Source organism: Chiloscyllium punctatum, chromosome 36, assembly GCF_047496795.1.
Source record: "Chiloscyllium punctatum isolate Juve2018m chromosome 36, sChiPun1.3, whole genome shotgun sequence".
NCBI lineage: Eukaryota > Metazoa > Chordata > Chondrichthyes > Orectolobiformes > Hemiscylliidae > Chiloscyllium > Chiloscyllium punctatum.
The window spans coordinates 71,258-86,302 of NC_092774.1; the positions used below are offsets into that span (position 1 = coordinate 71,258).

General features: G+C 41.3%; 1 protein-coding gene across 1 annotated transcript; it reads left to right on the forward strand.

The window, feature by feature from the left end:
• Positions 1-3,657: 3,657 nt before the first annotated feature.
• On the forward strand, positions 3,658-11,187 carry LOC140461057 (scavenger receptor cysteine-rich domain-containing protein DMBT1-like). Its single transcript, XM_072555840.1, has 4 exons — positions 3,658-4,075; positions 4,640-4,954; positions 9,218-9,535; positions 11,174-11,187. Exons 1-4 carry the CDS (start codon positions 3,658-3,660, stop codon positions 11,185-11,187), a joined length of 1,065 nt encoding a protein of 354 aa, XP_072411941.1.
• The last annotated feature ends 3,858 nt before the right edge of the window (positions 11,188-15,045 follow it).

Genomic DNA, 15,045 nt, shown 5'->3' on the forward strand with positions numbered 1-15,045 from the left:
GGTACAGTGACACTGAGAGTGAGTTGCATTTTATATCCAGAAGACGAAACTGGTATTATTTCCTTTAAAGTTTAGTTGCTGTCTGTTTTGTCTAAAGATATATGGCAGAAGATTAAAAAAAAGACATGCACATCAACACTGCTCAAGTCGCTCAAAGACTAGATTTCACTTTCAAAATTATTTTATAACCTAATATATCAACAAAGGAGGTTGAATATAAATTGAATAACATGAATTTTGTGGAGTGCGCATAACCGCGCCATACCTTAAAGAAACTTCAAAAATGTTGGATGAAATCAGGAGATCTGTCAACATCAATGAAGAGTGAAACACAGAAATGTTTTGAGTCTGATACGATCGCTCAGACCAGAAGGATAGAAAATAAGGAGTCACAACATAGTGACAATTTTAACACTGTTCCTCTCTCTGCATGTGTTGGTGGTCTCCAGCATTCTCCACATTTGTTTCAGATTTTCAGTTTGCACTTTTCTTTTCTACCATCAGCCTGGTGTCTCAATTATTTTGGCTTAATTTGTAAAATTGTTTACGTTGTGAATTTGACGTCCAGAGACTGTAACCTGTCGTTGTTTCATATAATTTAAGAAAAAGCATTTCGGATTCATTTGGAAGGAGACCCGATTGGGGACTGATGCAAGAATAAATTCCCACAGAAATCGAGGCTGCCCAGAACCTTTGAAAGAAAGATTTCTGAGTTTAGTTTGTGTAACATCGAGATCAACAGTCTTAGTGCCTACTAAGATGAGACAATAAATTTGAAGGAGAAGTAAATTTACTCTGGTTCTGCATTACTTGTACAGTATTTTGTTTGATTGCATGCTTTGAATCTTTTCAATTTGTGAAACAGTGAGACAAATTGGATTGCTTCATCTCATATTAATTTATCTAGAAGTAACAACATTCTTGGATCAGATGATAGAGCACGAGATGGTGAAAGGCTCCATCATTATGTTTTGTCGATCTTTGTTGAACAGGTGAGGTGCCGGAAGACTGGAGGTTGGCAAACCTGGTGCCACTGTATAAGAAGGGCGGTAAAGATATGCCAGTGAACTATAGACCAGTGAGCCTGACCTCAGTTAGGGCAAGGTGTTGGAGGGAATCCTGAGGAACAGGTTTCACATGTCTTTGGAAAGGGATGGACTGATTAGGGATAGTTGACATGGCTTTGTGCGTGAGAAATCATGTCTCACAAACTTGATTGAGTGTTGTGACGAAGTAACAAAGAAGATTGATGAGAGCAGAGCAGTAGATGTGATTATTATGTACTTCAGTAAGGTGTTCGACAAGGTTCCCCATGGAAGACTGATTAGCAAGGTTAGATCTCATGGAATGCAAGGAGAAGTAGCCATTTGGATGTATAACTGGTTCAAAGGTAGAAGACAGAGGGTGGTGGTGGACGGTTGTTGTTCAGACTGGAGGCCTGTGATCAGTGGAGTTTCACAAGGATCGGTGCTGGGTCCTCGACCTTTTGTCATTTACATTAATGATTTGGATACGAGTATAAGAGGTACAGTTAGTAAGTTTGCAGATGACACCAAAATTGGAGGTGTAGTGGACAGTGAAGAGGGTTACCTTAGGTTGAAACAGGATCTTGACCAGATGGGCCAATGGGCTGAGAAGTGACAGATGGAGTTTAATTCAGATAAATACGAGGTGCTGTAAATCTTAGCAGGACTTTTACACTTCACGGTAAGGTCCGAGAGAGTGTTTCTGAACAAAGAGAACTTGGAGTGCAGGTTCATAGCTCCTGGAACGTGGAGTCGCAGGGAGCTGGATAGTGAAAAAAGCGTTTGGTTTGCTTTCCTTTACTGGTCAGAGTGTTGAGTACAGTAGTTGGGAGATCATGTTGCAGCTGTAGAAGACATTTATTCTGCCACTCTTGAAATATTGCGTGCAATTCTGGTCTCCTTCCTATCGGAAAGATGGTGTGAAACTTGAAACACTGACAAAAAGTTTAAAGCGGGTTCCTCACCATCCTGCCCCCAGTGCAGTTGAACGTGGGTTAAAAATACTGAGAGTGTTACTTTGTTGGCAATGACGATAGACATTGAAACACATTAAGCAGTGTGTTCAAAGAGGTAGCATCGGCACCTTGGACCAAATAACCTTCTTCCTCTGTTGTGACCATAGAATGGTTTGTGGACAGTTACGTATTGATCTTCTTTTTTCAATCTATCATCAAACTTTATGTTCCAGATTTAAGGAAATGGATAATTCCTGCTGGATATTGTTGATGAGTGAATCTCGTAATGCTTTTGCCATGTAGATAGGGGAACATAATAAAGCCGTATATTAAAGATGGTAAACACTGAAAAAAGTAAATATTCTTTCGGGGGTTGGTTGCTGACTAAGCACTGTTAGCCATTGTTTATTTCAGTATTGCTGAACGACTGAAGTTTCTAAACTGCTGAACGCTTTGGACGGGGGTGCCTTGCTTTGGAAACTGGGGAGTATTGTCGCTCTTTACGGGGTCATCACAATGTTGAGGAAGGTAGCAACGCAGTGACGAGCAGACCAGTCAGACAGTTGGCAACGTATCTGTCTGTTTGGAAACAATTTGGTCAAATTTTAAAGAAAGCAGACAATATTTGATAATTGCAGTAATTATATTTCCTGCTTTTTCAGCATTGCATGAAATGAGGATTTGAACTTTCCAGATATCATATAGAATCATAGTATGGACATAGGGCCTTTGTCCCAAACTGGTCCAGGCTGATCAAATGGAAATCCACAAATGTCAAATCCATTTCTCTTCACTGGACTCATATCGTTCTCAACTGTCCCTATCCATGTAATTGTCCGAATATCTTTTAAGGGTTGTTACTGTACCCGCCTAAATCACTTCCGCTCGCAGCTTGTTCCATATGTTTACACCCCCTGTGTAAAATATGATTATTTGGCAAGCCAATGATAATTATTGCCCGCATTTGTTGCATTTGTCTATTTTATTTCTACGTGCTAAATTGAATTTTCATTCTTCTATTTCAGGCAGACTTGCTGACACTCAGGCCGATAGTAAAGGTAACTGCATGCTCTTTTCATAGGGAGTCAAATCTCTATATTCTGATGATTCTGTTCAAGCACGAAGTTGTGCTAAGAATCTCCTTTCCTTAAAATTCATGTTGAACAGCTGTCTGTTCATAACTAATGGGGGTGCATGACTTCTGAAGGTCTCTCATTTCAGGGTTGCTGGGGAGCAGAGTGTGAAGGATCAGTTCCTACGAACATTGCCATTCTCAGATAAAGACAACACATGGAGATACTGTGAAAATTCAGTTACAAACTCAGTGCTGCTTTCAGCAATGTAGAAAAACTATTTCACTCACTATTGAGCAGTGACATTGTGCTCACATGACCATACATCCCACAATATTTCGGGCTGTGAAAGGCGGAAGTACTGTTTCATTTTCAGATGTTCGCAGTGAGGATCAGTTGTGTTTTTCTCGCCATTCATTGCGCCCACATGTCATGAATGACTAATAAAAAAATCTCCTCACGTTGGCCAGTTTAGAGGAATTGTTTCTGTGGAAACATTTTTCTGACCCTCACTCTCTGTGAGTTGGCATCACTTCTGAAATGGCATTTCACCATCCACAATACGGATTGTGAGTTACATTGCGATAGCATGCATTTTTTGCCATGCCATCACACTCATTGCATTGTGAGCTGGGAATGCAGACTGCAATTGGAGCTTTCCCAATTGCGCAGTATTCACTTTGGTTACCATTTCGATATTTTCCAGAGACGGTGAGGCTGAGACTTGCGAATGGAGGCAGTCCTTGCGCTGGCCGAGTGGAGATTCACTACAGGGGACAGTGGGGGACAGTCGATGATAATCTTTGGGACCTTTTGGATGCTGCAGTTGTGTGTCGGGAGCTGGACTGTGGGACCGTGGTCTCTGCCCCGGGCGGGGCTCACTTTGGACGAGGATCCGGACCCATTGTGACCTGGAATGTTCAGTGCAGAGGGACCGAGCGCGCTCTGAAGGAGTGTCAATCACAGGAATGGGATCACTACAGCTTCTCACATGACAATGATGCTGGTGTCGTCTGTTCAGGTAAAAATCTATTGCCATTTCTTTGGAGCTTTATCACATGCCGGAGCTGCCTCAAACCAGAAAGGGTTATGATAACAGAGCGACAACTATCCAAATATTATTAACATGATCATAACTAAACGCCCAATTCATTCGGTACTATAATATAATGCGTGAATATTTGAAGACAATGGGAGAGGTGAATTCCCGTTACCGTTTCCAATCCGGTAAAGGGGCACGACAGGTGTCCATTGTGATGTCACTTGAAGCCACATTGAGAGAACTGCGCTGCAGGAATGATCATATTTACAACCCAATGCATATTGAGATTCGACATTGAGTTGGCTGGCAGAATCACTTTCTGTCATTTATCTTCAGGTTGAAAGTTGCTTTCTGTCTGAACAGCTGAGGGTCGGGGTTGTGGGTGAACATGAACGAGATCGACAGGGCAGCAAACTGATTGTAGGAACAATTTATTTCCAGAAATGCCAGACCTGTAATTAATCACATAAATGTTGATCAGAAAATAATCGGAGTCGCGGTTGCTACAAATTGCTATGATTCTGTGCTCTTTTAAAATCTCAGATCACAAAGCTCCGAGGTTGGTACCTCAAAATTCCCAATGCTTTGGCAGACTGGAGGTCCAGTTCGGTGACACCTGGAAAACAATGTGTGGGCTTGACTGGGATTTGAAAGCCGCCGATGTGGTCTGTGCACAGCTTCATTGTGGAGTCGCAGTGTCTGTTTCAAGCTCGATGCATTCTGGAGGCAGTGCTGTTCTCACGGCTACTGAGGTGTTTAAATGTACGGGCAATGAGACTCAGCTGGGGAAGTGCCCTCGGTCTTCAACAACGCACCAGGATTGCACTGGACACAACAATGTCACCCTGATATGTTCAGGTGAGTACAAGCTTACCTAAAGGAGAAAGACACATTTCCAGTTAATGTGTGTAAGAGTAATGTCGCTGGCATTCCTGACATTGCTTTGACCGTGACAAATCTCAACTAATCCTCAAGATTCTCATCTTCCCTGGCACAAGAGTGAAGAGGTAAAATATACACGAAATTATTGAAAATGTAAACATTTTAAAACTTTGGCGTTTGGATTGGGAAAGACATTTCTTCAACTGTCCACAGTCAATATCCGTTCGTGTGGACATTGACTAAGCGTCGCTCATGAAGGATAATATGAATCGTTGGTCGATACACATACATTGACGTGAACCTCAGACAACTAAAGTTATGACAAGGCAATTGTTTATTTTCTGAATCTCCCTGACCTGATTATATTTTTTAACAATGCTATCAGACTGTGCGACATAACTGAAGATCACTCTTGCCAACAACTTTTTCAGCAAGAAGTTCCAGCTCACAAACACTCATTGGCTGATAGATATTATCATGGTAATTTATTCACCGTTCTGTCCCTTACTTGCGACCCTTCTCAATCTCTGAACTTTCTGTAAATTTACGTTGCTGTAAATTTATTTTGCCTTCGTAACACGTTGTATTTTGCATGGTATATGCACTTTGTCTACAGTCTAATTCAGTACATTCCAAGATGTAATACTGTGCACCTTTTGCCCTAAATCGTTACATTATTGCCTGTTACTCTTTCGATGATCAATAGGCAGGTCCAGTAATTTATTTCGTTTGCTGCTTTGTTCATCAAGTAATATTCTCGTATACCTCTATCTGTTCCAGCTCCATTGGTTGAATACGATCCATAACCTGTCCAATACACATTAATCGAAAGTGGAAGCCTTTTTGCATATCTCTTCGAGTATGCACCTCCTCAAGAGCCAGGACACACTTTGTGAATTATGTGTTCCACATAATTATAAACAAGGTTTTCCTATCTTCCCAAACGCAAAGGAATTATTTCTCTCTTTCTGCCCTAAATTCATCTATTCTTAATTTTACGTTTCAGTTGCATTGCTGACTACTCTACCAAGTATTCTGTCAACTTGGTGTATCTCAGCTTTTGAAGCTCCAGCACTTCTGTCTAAGTGCACTTATTCACAACTTGAAGAGGGAAAAGGTGAAAACATGTAAATGCACGTACGTTGTACTTCATTTTCCAGGCTGCCAAAATATACTGCCTGAAACTTCTTCGCGTAAAGTTTCATCTGACATTTACTTACCTGTTCTGCTCTCTTTGCATGCTCTACTGAAATTGGGAGATGTCATGAATAATGGTTTGAAAACATTGATGCATGGTACCAGTGACTAATTTTGAAGTGTTACTTTGCATCTCAATGCAAATTCGGGAAAGTCCATGTCACATTCTACCAAACGGTACACATTCTCAGGTTATAATTCATTTCATTACTGCAGGTTCGATGGGAGAATAAAGGTTAATAGTCTTGAAACTGCATATTGCAGCCAGCATTTGATGCATTGGTCATGATTTGGTCACCTGGAGGCTCAACATCTTACTGTACAAAAAAACTTTTAACATTGTAATTACCCCAATTGCCTCAAACTTGTAAGCTTATTTGATGTCCATGTTTCAGAAATTGCCTTCAAAAATATTCATTTAATACATTCGCCTCGTTAGCTGCACTGCAGTGTAACACCCTGATGGAATCGCCTACCTCAGTGGGTTGAATGACTGGTCTTTGATATAAGGTAATACCAGCAGCGTTGGCTCATTCCCCCCCACAATCTGAAGTTGCCATACTGTTCCTAAACTTCTGAGCTCATTCCTCGGCTGACGAATAGTGACCATCAGGTTAAATCACCATCAACCACATCTCTCTAACGAGAATGCAGCCACATATTTATCAGTAAATTGAGTTAAGCATTACTGCATGATTGCAAAAGTCATTCTAACCTTCACGAGCAATCAGGACCAAAAGTACACTGCTGTTATCAAACTATGGACTGCATCAAGTAAACCTTTCCACTCTTGTTTCATAGGTTTTCCACGACAGAGGTAAATGATCATAATCACTGTCTTGGGAATACCCTTTAACTGTGAATAGTGGAAAGAGTTTCATGAAATAATCGTAATTGTTTTGAAGACATTGTAACTGTCATGTGTATTGGGCAATGGAGGATGAGATTCGATTTATTTTCTCTTTTGAATCTTGAACAAGTGCGTGGATATTTGCAAACTTTTTTTTTTATTTGATCCAAAACAGGAGACAATGGGCCCCGATTGGTTGGTGGGGAGAACAGGTGCTCTGGGAGAGTGGAGGTCCTACATGGAGAGCAGTGGGGAACGCTGTGCGGTGTTTACTTTGGCTTACAAGACGCCAATGTGGTCTGTGAGCACCTTTTATGCGGGACTGCAAAGTCGATCCCGAGAGATGCTCGATTTGGGAGGGGAGCCCGTCCAGTGTGGAAGGAAAACTATGAATGCCACGGAAACGAGCGACGGTTGTGGAACTGTCCAGTTTCACATGGGGAAAGCTTCAACTGTTCACATGGAAATATGGCCAATGTCATCTGCTCGGGTGTGTCCTTTATAGCAATTGTTCTTTTGCTAAACAGTGTTTCTGTGTACTTAAAGTTTCGAATTATTTTATTTTTACATTAATGGAATGTCACTGGTGCGTCCATGGCCTGTTGGCCTTTTGTGATTAATCTCGGTTTAACTGGTGCACTAGTTCACTTCAGGAAGTCATTACCTTTCAACTATATGGTGAACAATCTGCAGTCATATGTCAGTCAGAAAAGGTTAGACCGGCAGATGTCCTTCCACAATGATAAGTATTAGCCAGATGAGTTGTTAGCAGAATTGATTATCGTTTGACTGTCACCATCGCAAAGACTAATTTTCCGTTGCAGACTATTAACTCAGTTTGTTCTTTACCAGCTGCCATTCTGGAATTTCGGGCACCCTCAGCACCACCAGGTCTTAATTTCTACCCCCACTTTGCAAATCAATAGGCCATGTTTGATTTGGCGCAATGGTGTTCTGAGAAGTGACACTTGAGTCTACGGAAGTTAGTTTGTATTAAATGACATTATCTTTTTTTAAAAATTCTGAATGCCATCCAAGATGATAATTAATTTCCTAACTCTCTGCCGCATTCTTCAAATATCAATCCCCTGTCACTCCACAAATGCATCCATTCTGCCTGGGTTACTAATTCTGTTAGTGCTTCTCAACTCACTGTACTGTTTAAGATTTGGAGTATTTCACGAACATTTTAACGATTATGATTCTGATACTTAGTGTTTCAGGGAACGGAGGTGTGACCAGTGAGGCCAGGGTTTGTGCTGATGCCTGATTTCACTTTAACCAAGTTGGTTTTACAGGCCTTTAGTTATGATTTTCTCACTCTTTTATGAGCCTGAAGACGTTGGAGGGCCGATCAAATGACGAAACCAGATTTGATTTCCTGACAAACATTAGGAGCTGCATGGGTTTTGTTTTCAATATTTCTTCATAGTTTCCCTGTTCACGAGCTGAAACTGGGCTCCAATTCCAGAGCATACATTTTCCAACATTCCCCCAGAGAATGCATAACGCACCTGAATTGCTCGTGTGAACATTTTTATGACATGACATTCTGCCCTCAACTCCTGGCAGGGAATACCAGAATCTGCACAAATCGCGCCGCAGAAATCAGATGTATTCGTACCTTCTAATAACAGATTTTGACGTATCAATAGCGTGGAGACAATTTTCAAAAGAAAATGGTGAATATTGGCAGTTACGTTAGTGATGACAGTATCAGGTTTTAAAATTGTTGAGCTATCCCAAATTTTCACAAGTGTTTTGAATGTCAAAATTCTCAAACAGACTTGTTCCTCATTCTCCATTATCTTCTTGACCATTGCCTCAGTCATGTTGCGGGTCGTTTGCTCAGTGCAACATGCTCTGCCGGCAACAATGAGAGTAGTGGCAACATATCAATGGTCAAAGCATACGAGTAGCATCTGCAGACTGAGAATCGGTCTGAATGGACGAGGTCGCGAACTAAACGACGAAACTTGATTTTCAACGAATGCTAGAATAGCAGCACTTTTATTTCCACACCTCTCTCAATTTTGTTTAGAGAAGAAATGTGATGACATGATGAAAGTATTTGAAAATGTAAATGGACATAATATCTTTATGATTGCAAATCATACATTTTCCTGTGATTGTCAGTTCTCGAATATCTGTGTTCATTTCAATCGCTGTTCTCAGTAACTCTTATTTTGCAGATGAAAATTGGGCGCTAAGACTCGTGAATGGCGAAAGTCGCTGTGATGGCCGAGTTGAAGTTTACTATAATGGAAGCTGGGGCGGAGTGCAGGACACCGTGTGGGATCAGAATGATGCCAACGTTGTCTGCAGACAGCTGGGATGCGGTTATGCCTTAGAAATATATAATTCTTCAAAGTACGGGGAGAGTGATGGTGGTTCGTGGGTACATGATGTCCAATGTCATGGACATGAATCACAGCTCCAGGACTGCAGAATCTCCAACACATTGAAATCGTCTGTCACCGAAGGCAGTGGGGTCAGTGTCCTCTGTTCAGGTAAGTAGACTCTTCACATTTAAACCAGCTCTGATATATCAAGCCAAACATTCATCTGCTGAGTAAATTGAGAATGTACACCACTTGCTTGTCAGTGTCACTCAAACCATTTATTCATCGCTCGGCTGAAAGCAGATCTGAGGTGTGCGGAGGGTGCAGATGGATGAATATGAAAAATTAACACCATTTTGTTGTCAGATACAAGCATTACGTGGCAGGTCAAGTGAATTGGCTATGCTAAATTGCGCAGTGTGTTATTTGCATTCGTCTGAGGGAAATGGGTCTGGGTGGGTTAAATTTCCGAAGGTCGGTATCGACTAGCTGGTCCAAAGGGCCACTTTCCACAATGTAGGGAACCTAATCTTAGATTAGACTCTATTGCTCGCTGGCACAGTGGTTAGCACTACTGCCTCACAGCGCCAAACATCCGGGTTCAATTCCCGCTTCAGGGAACTGTCTGAGTGGCTAGCACTTTCTCCCTATTTCTGCGTATGTTTCCTCTCACAGTCGAAAGATGTGCAGGATAGTTGAATTGGCCATGTTAAATTGCCTGTATCGTGAGATGTCGGTGAATGTGTCTGGGTTAGTTGATGTTTGGAGTGTCGGTGTGGACTTGTTGGGCCGAAGGTCCTGTTTCCTCACTCTAAGTTATCTAATCAAATCAGTAATCCAATTCCAGTGTCTTAACCCAAAAGTAAAGTTGATACACGTGCACAAAGAATGCGTTATTTCAGATAGAGTCATTCGATTTGAAATAATAACACCACTTCCCAAAGAGGAAGGTGAACCTCCTGCATTTCACCAGCAATCTCTAATTTTGTGAGAGTGAAGTTGGCGTTGCGATTTGAAATTTTGATGAGAATGAATATAAACAGATATTGATCAGACAGGCAAAAATGCCGAGGAGTGGGAGATGGAGTTTAATTTATTCTCAAACTGCAAGAAGCATGATTTAGACCAGAGCAGAAAACTGTGTGCAGTTAAGGAATCCACATCAGAGGATGGATTGTACAGTAATGGAGACAATGCAGGGGGAAACGTATGAGAGATTTTCTTGAGATGAGCAAAATTTAGCAATGAAGACAACTTGATCAGATTTGGATTCTTTTCCTTTAAACAGAGGCGACTGAGTATGGGCAGGATTGAGGTGCATAATAAGAAAGAAGGAATCTTTCCCCTATGTTATGCAATTGCTTAAAATGCGGCATAGAGTTAAGGTGATGGACAGAATGTTCAGAGGGACCTGAGGACATTCTTTTTCATCGACTTGGGGCGGGGGAGTAGTCTGGAACTCACTGCCTGTAAGTGTGGTAGATGCAGAAACGTTAGTGAAATCTAAGATATATTTAGATGCGCACTTGTGATGCGAAGGAGTTAAGGACGAACCCAAGTGCTGGAAAATGAGATTAAAATATTTCGGAGCTTGTTTTTGACAGAAACGGAATTGGTGGGCCGAAGTTTCTTTCTCTGTGCTGAAGACTTCTTAAATCTGTAATTCTGTGAATTAGTTCTGGACCTTTATATCTAAGTACACGTGATCATAACCTGAAATGACTTTTCGTCCTCTTTCAGTATTTACACTTCTACAACTACTCAAATTGTTATTGCTGTCACTCCACTATATACGTTGTCTTTCAGTTATATTCTCGTAAAGTATAGTATTCCCTTGTGCGCTGATGAATGAAAGCTGAGACGGTATTTATATTGGACGAACGTACAGTTATGTGCACTAAAAAATAGGGTGAGCATTAGACAAAGTAACGTGTGGACAGACATAAACGGAGTGACAGGATAGAGAAAGCACAAATGCAACCGTTTGCAAAATATTTCACTGAATGTTCAACATAGAAAGAGAAACTGAACCTGGCAGTACCAAGTGCAATAAGATATTTTGAAACATTTATGTGCTGGACATTCGTGCTAAAAGGTTACACTTGATCGATTAGTTTTGTAAGAAATTATGTTTCAGCACATTAAGTACTTCTTATGAGAACATTTAAAACGGTCATTCCTGTATCTATACACTGTGTTGCCCTGAGTGATGAAGGGAATGTGCATTGAATGTGTCATTGTTTCACAGAGCACTTTCAGCTAAGGCTGTCAGATGGTGGAAGCCCTTGTGCTGGTCGAGTGGAGATTTACTACAATGGAATATGGGGCTCAGTTTGTGATGATTTATGGGATGTGGTAGACGCTGGAGTCGTTTGTCAACAACTGGGTTGTGGAAAAGCACTGGACATGACACTCCCTTCCTCCTCTGGACCGGGCTCAGGCCACATTTGGTGGAAGGATGTGAAGTGTTTTGGAAACGAATCATTTCTCTGGGAATGTCCTTCAGTACCATTGGGTCACCAAGACGACTGTTCTCATAAAGAGGATGTGAGAATTATGTGCTCGGGTGAGGCCATTTTTCAATGCTTTTACTTTGCTCGAAGGTTGTAGGTGTGACGTCATGCTAACATATGTTCACTGAATTCGAAAGGATGTAGAGCAGCGGCAGGAATTTAAAGAAACGATCTCTGACACTTACATGCTGCACAGAAAGTGAAAGATCAATTTGTTTCTCGAATCTAAATTACTTTTCTGTCAGTTTTTTTCACCTTCTATTGATACAAATCGCGTTTGTCATGAAAAGTGTCATCTTTGATCAGTTGTCACTACTCCAAGTGGATGACAATGTTGTCCTGAATGTCATAAAGGGTTTCCTAAAAATTCATCCCAAATTTATGATCTTTATTTTTGTATCGAGCCACCAGAAATATGAGACCTGTTTGTGTGTCTATCGAACTATTTGTAACTCGAAAATGAAGGAGTGATTGTTATCTCTTTATATTTCCGACCAGACTTCCCTGCATGAGACATAGCTCCTGTACACACCTTTACTGCCTATTTATTACTGTGCACTTTCGTTTTGCATGATTTTTCAGAACAGTAAAAATATTCCGTAATTTGCTTTAAACTGAGCAGTTTGAAACTTCCCTGGTGATACAAATTTAAAATTGATTGAATGTATATATAAAATTGTGCAGCCATGATATCAGAACCATTTCCAGTGGATCTTCACTTCTGCAAAGTGGACAATTTACTTTGTAACACAGGCTGTTTGTTTTCTGTCAGTTTCTGCTTCTCGACCATTTCGGGTTCTCAAACAGTTCGCCAGATTCTAAACGTGTGTTGGTGAAGTCTTTCTCATCTCCATGCACGATGCACATTTGGCTCACTCCTTTTTCCATTGCATTAAGCTTTATTAAGAAAACTGATCACAACGATCCGCGGATGCTGCGAATCTAAAACAAAAAGGAAAATTTCTGGAAAAAGTCATATGTCTTTCAGCATCTGTCGAGACAAAGAGGAGTCAACGTTTCATGTTCAGTGACGCTTCCGCCATTCAGAATACGCGTCACTGGACCTGAAGATTTGTCTGTGCTTTCACTCTTCACAGATTCTATTGAGTTTCTCCAGCAATTCCCTTTGTTCCTGTCATGCATTCTGCTCGTTACGGCAATCACAACACACACCGGAAACATGAACAATCTAACAATCTGGATATCTGTTATTGTTTGAACAGAACACAAGGAGCTGCGGCTGGTGAATGGAAAACATCGCTGTGAGGGAAGAGTGGAGGTGTTCTACAATGGGTCCTGGGGAACAGTGTGTTCAGACACATTGGATTCACACGTTGCCAAAGTGATTTGTAAGCAGCTGCACTGTGGTGCGTTCCAGAATGTTGAATACGACGCTCAATCATTCGGAGCAGGAACGGGAACTATTTGGCTCGATGAGATGGAGTGTCTGTCCCACGAATCGACACTGTGGCAATGTCACACAGATCCGTGGGGTCAACACGACTGTCAACACCGGGACGATGCTGGTGTAGTTTGTTCAGGTAACATGACAAGCCTTCTCAATGTTCGGGTGTCATTTCAAACATGAATTTCGAATAGGCTGAGCATCTTTCTCCTTCAAACAGAGAGCAATGTGTCTAAAGAGCAGACCCTCAGTTCAACTTACTGCCATCAACAACTAGGTGCGTCTTCTTTCTCTTTGTGCCAACTCTTGGAGATTCTGCTTTGTACTGAATTCACTAATAATCAGTTCTGTACCACAGATACGCAAGACAGTGTGCACCTGCATGGAGGAAGCAGCAACTGTTCTGGAAGAGTGGAAATCATGTGCGATAAACGCTGGGGAACGCTGTGTGGCGATTCCTGGGATATAACTGATGCTAATGTTGTCTGCAGAGAGCTGGGATGTGGCTTTGCTCTATCAGCCCGAGATGCGGCCGTTCTCTCCCAGGAGAATGATGTTATCTGGCAGAATGATGTGAAGTGCAAGGGAAGAGAATTCTCTCTGTTTGACTGTCTCTCCGCAGATCCAGCGAAAAGGAAGTGTCATCACAAGGAAATTGCCAGTGTAAAGTGTTCTGGTAAGATTGATACTGACTGCCTGGCGCCTGTCCGTGATCATTAATGTCGAAAATCAGGGCAAACATTTGGTTTCCAAAGTTAAATTTCCCTTCATAATTATTCGTACTTTCTGTTTCACAGGATCCGATTTGGTGACGGCCTCCCCTTCACCTTCACCTGCAGGTATTTCTGACTAAGATTAGTATTTGTGTTCGCGTTACTTGCCAGAAAAGTGACATTGATGCTGTTGGTACTTTCACGATTTGGAAGCTAGTGCCATTGTTTCCTTAATGATGATTATTTACAATTTTCCATGGCAGACCTTAACTATGCTCAACCCATTTGTACTCCCTCCTTTAAGGGCAGGAAAGTGCGTCTATTTCCATGCCTGTTGCCGTCTGTTCATCTTTGGGAGTCTTGTTAATCTGTGAGTTGGTCGCATTACTGGTGGTCATGCAGAGAAAATTGCAAACGAAAGGTAAGCATCACATCTACCGACTAAGCTTACACTGAGTCACTTTCACTGTTGCATATGTTCTCGGTGCTGTAGATTTTTATTGCACTTATCCAGCATTTGACTGAGGTGGTCACGATTGTGCGGCATTTCTTGGCTGTCTGTTTTCTTCGAGGGAGTTTGCCCAATGAAACGCTAAGTTTTAATAAACACGCAGATAAAATGCATCAAAACTGCAAATAGCAGATAAAAGAATATGCTAACTGTGTGAATTATTCACCAAGTCGTTCAATATATTTGGAGTGTAATTGAATTAACGTATAATGTGGAGTTTCTCCAGTCATTATCATTGGGAAAGAAATATAAAGACTGCACTTTCTTATCTTTCAGTTAACATATACATGATATCCCAGAACAAGTTAATTAATACAGCAATATGTCTCCATTTCTTTGAGATATTTGCAGACTGCGTCCAAATATTTCTTCATTAGTTACTCTTCATTTATGGTTCTTCAGTGTCTGGGTGCTGCTACCACAACCCAAGAACATTGAGAGGATTAAGGGTCCTTTTAAGGTAACTTTCATTTCGGCAACAACTGGCTTCCCTTCACTGAGCAAATGATACTTCTTTAGTTTGCACAGTAATTTAA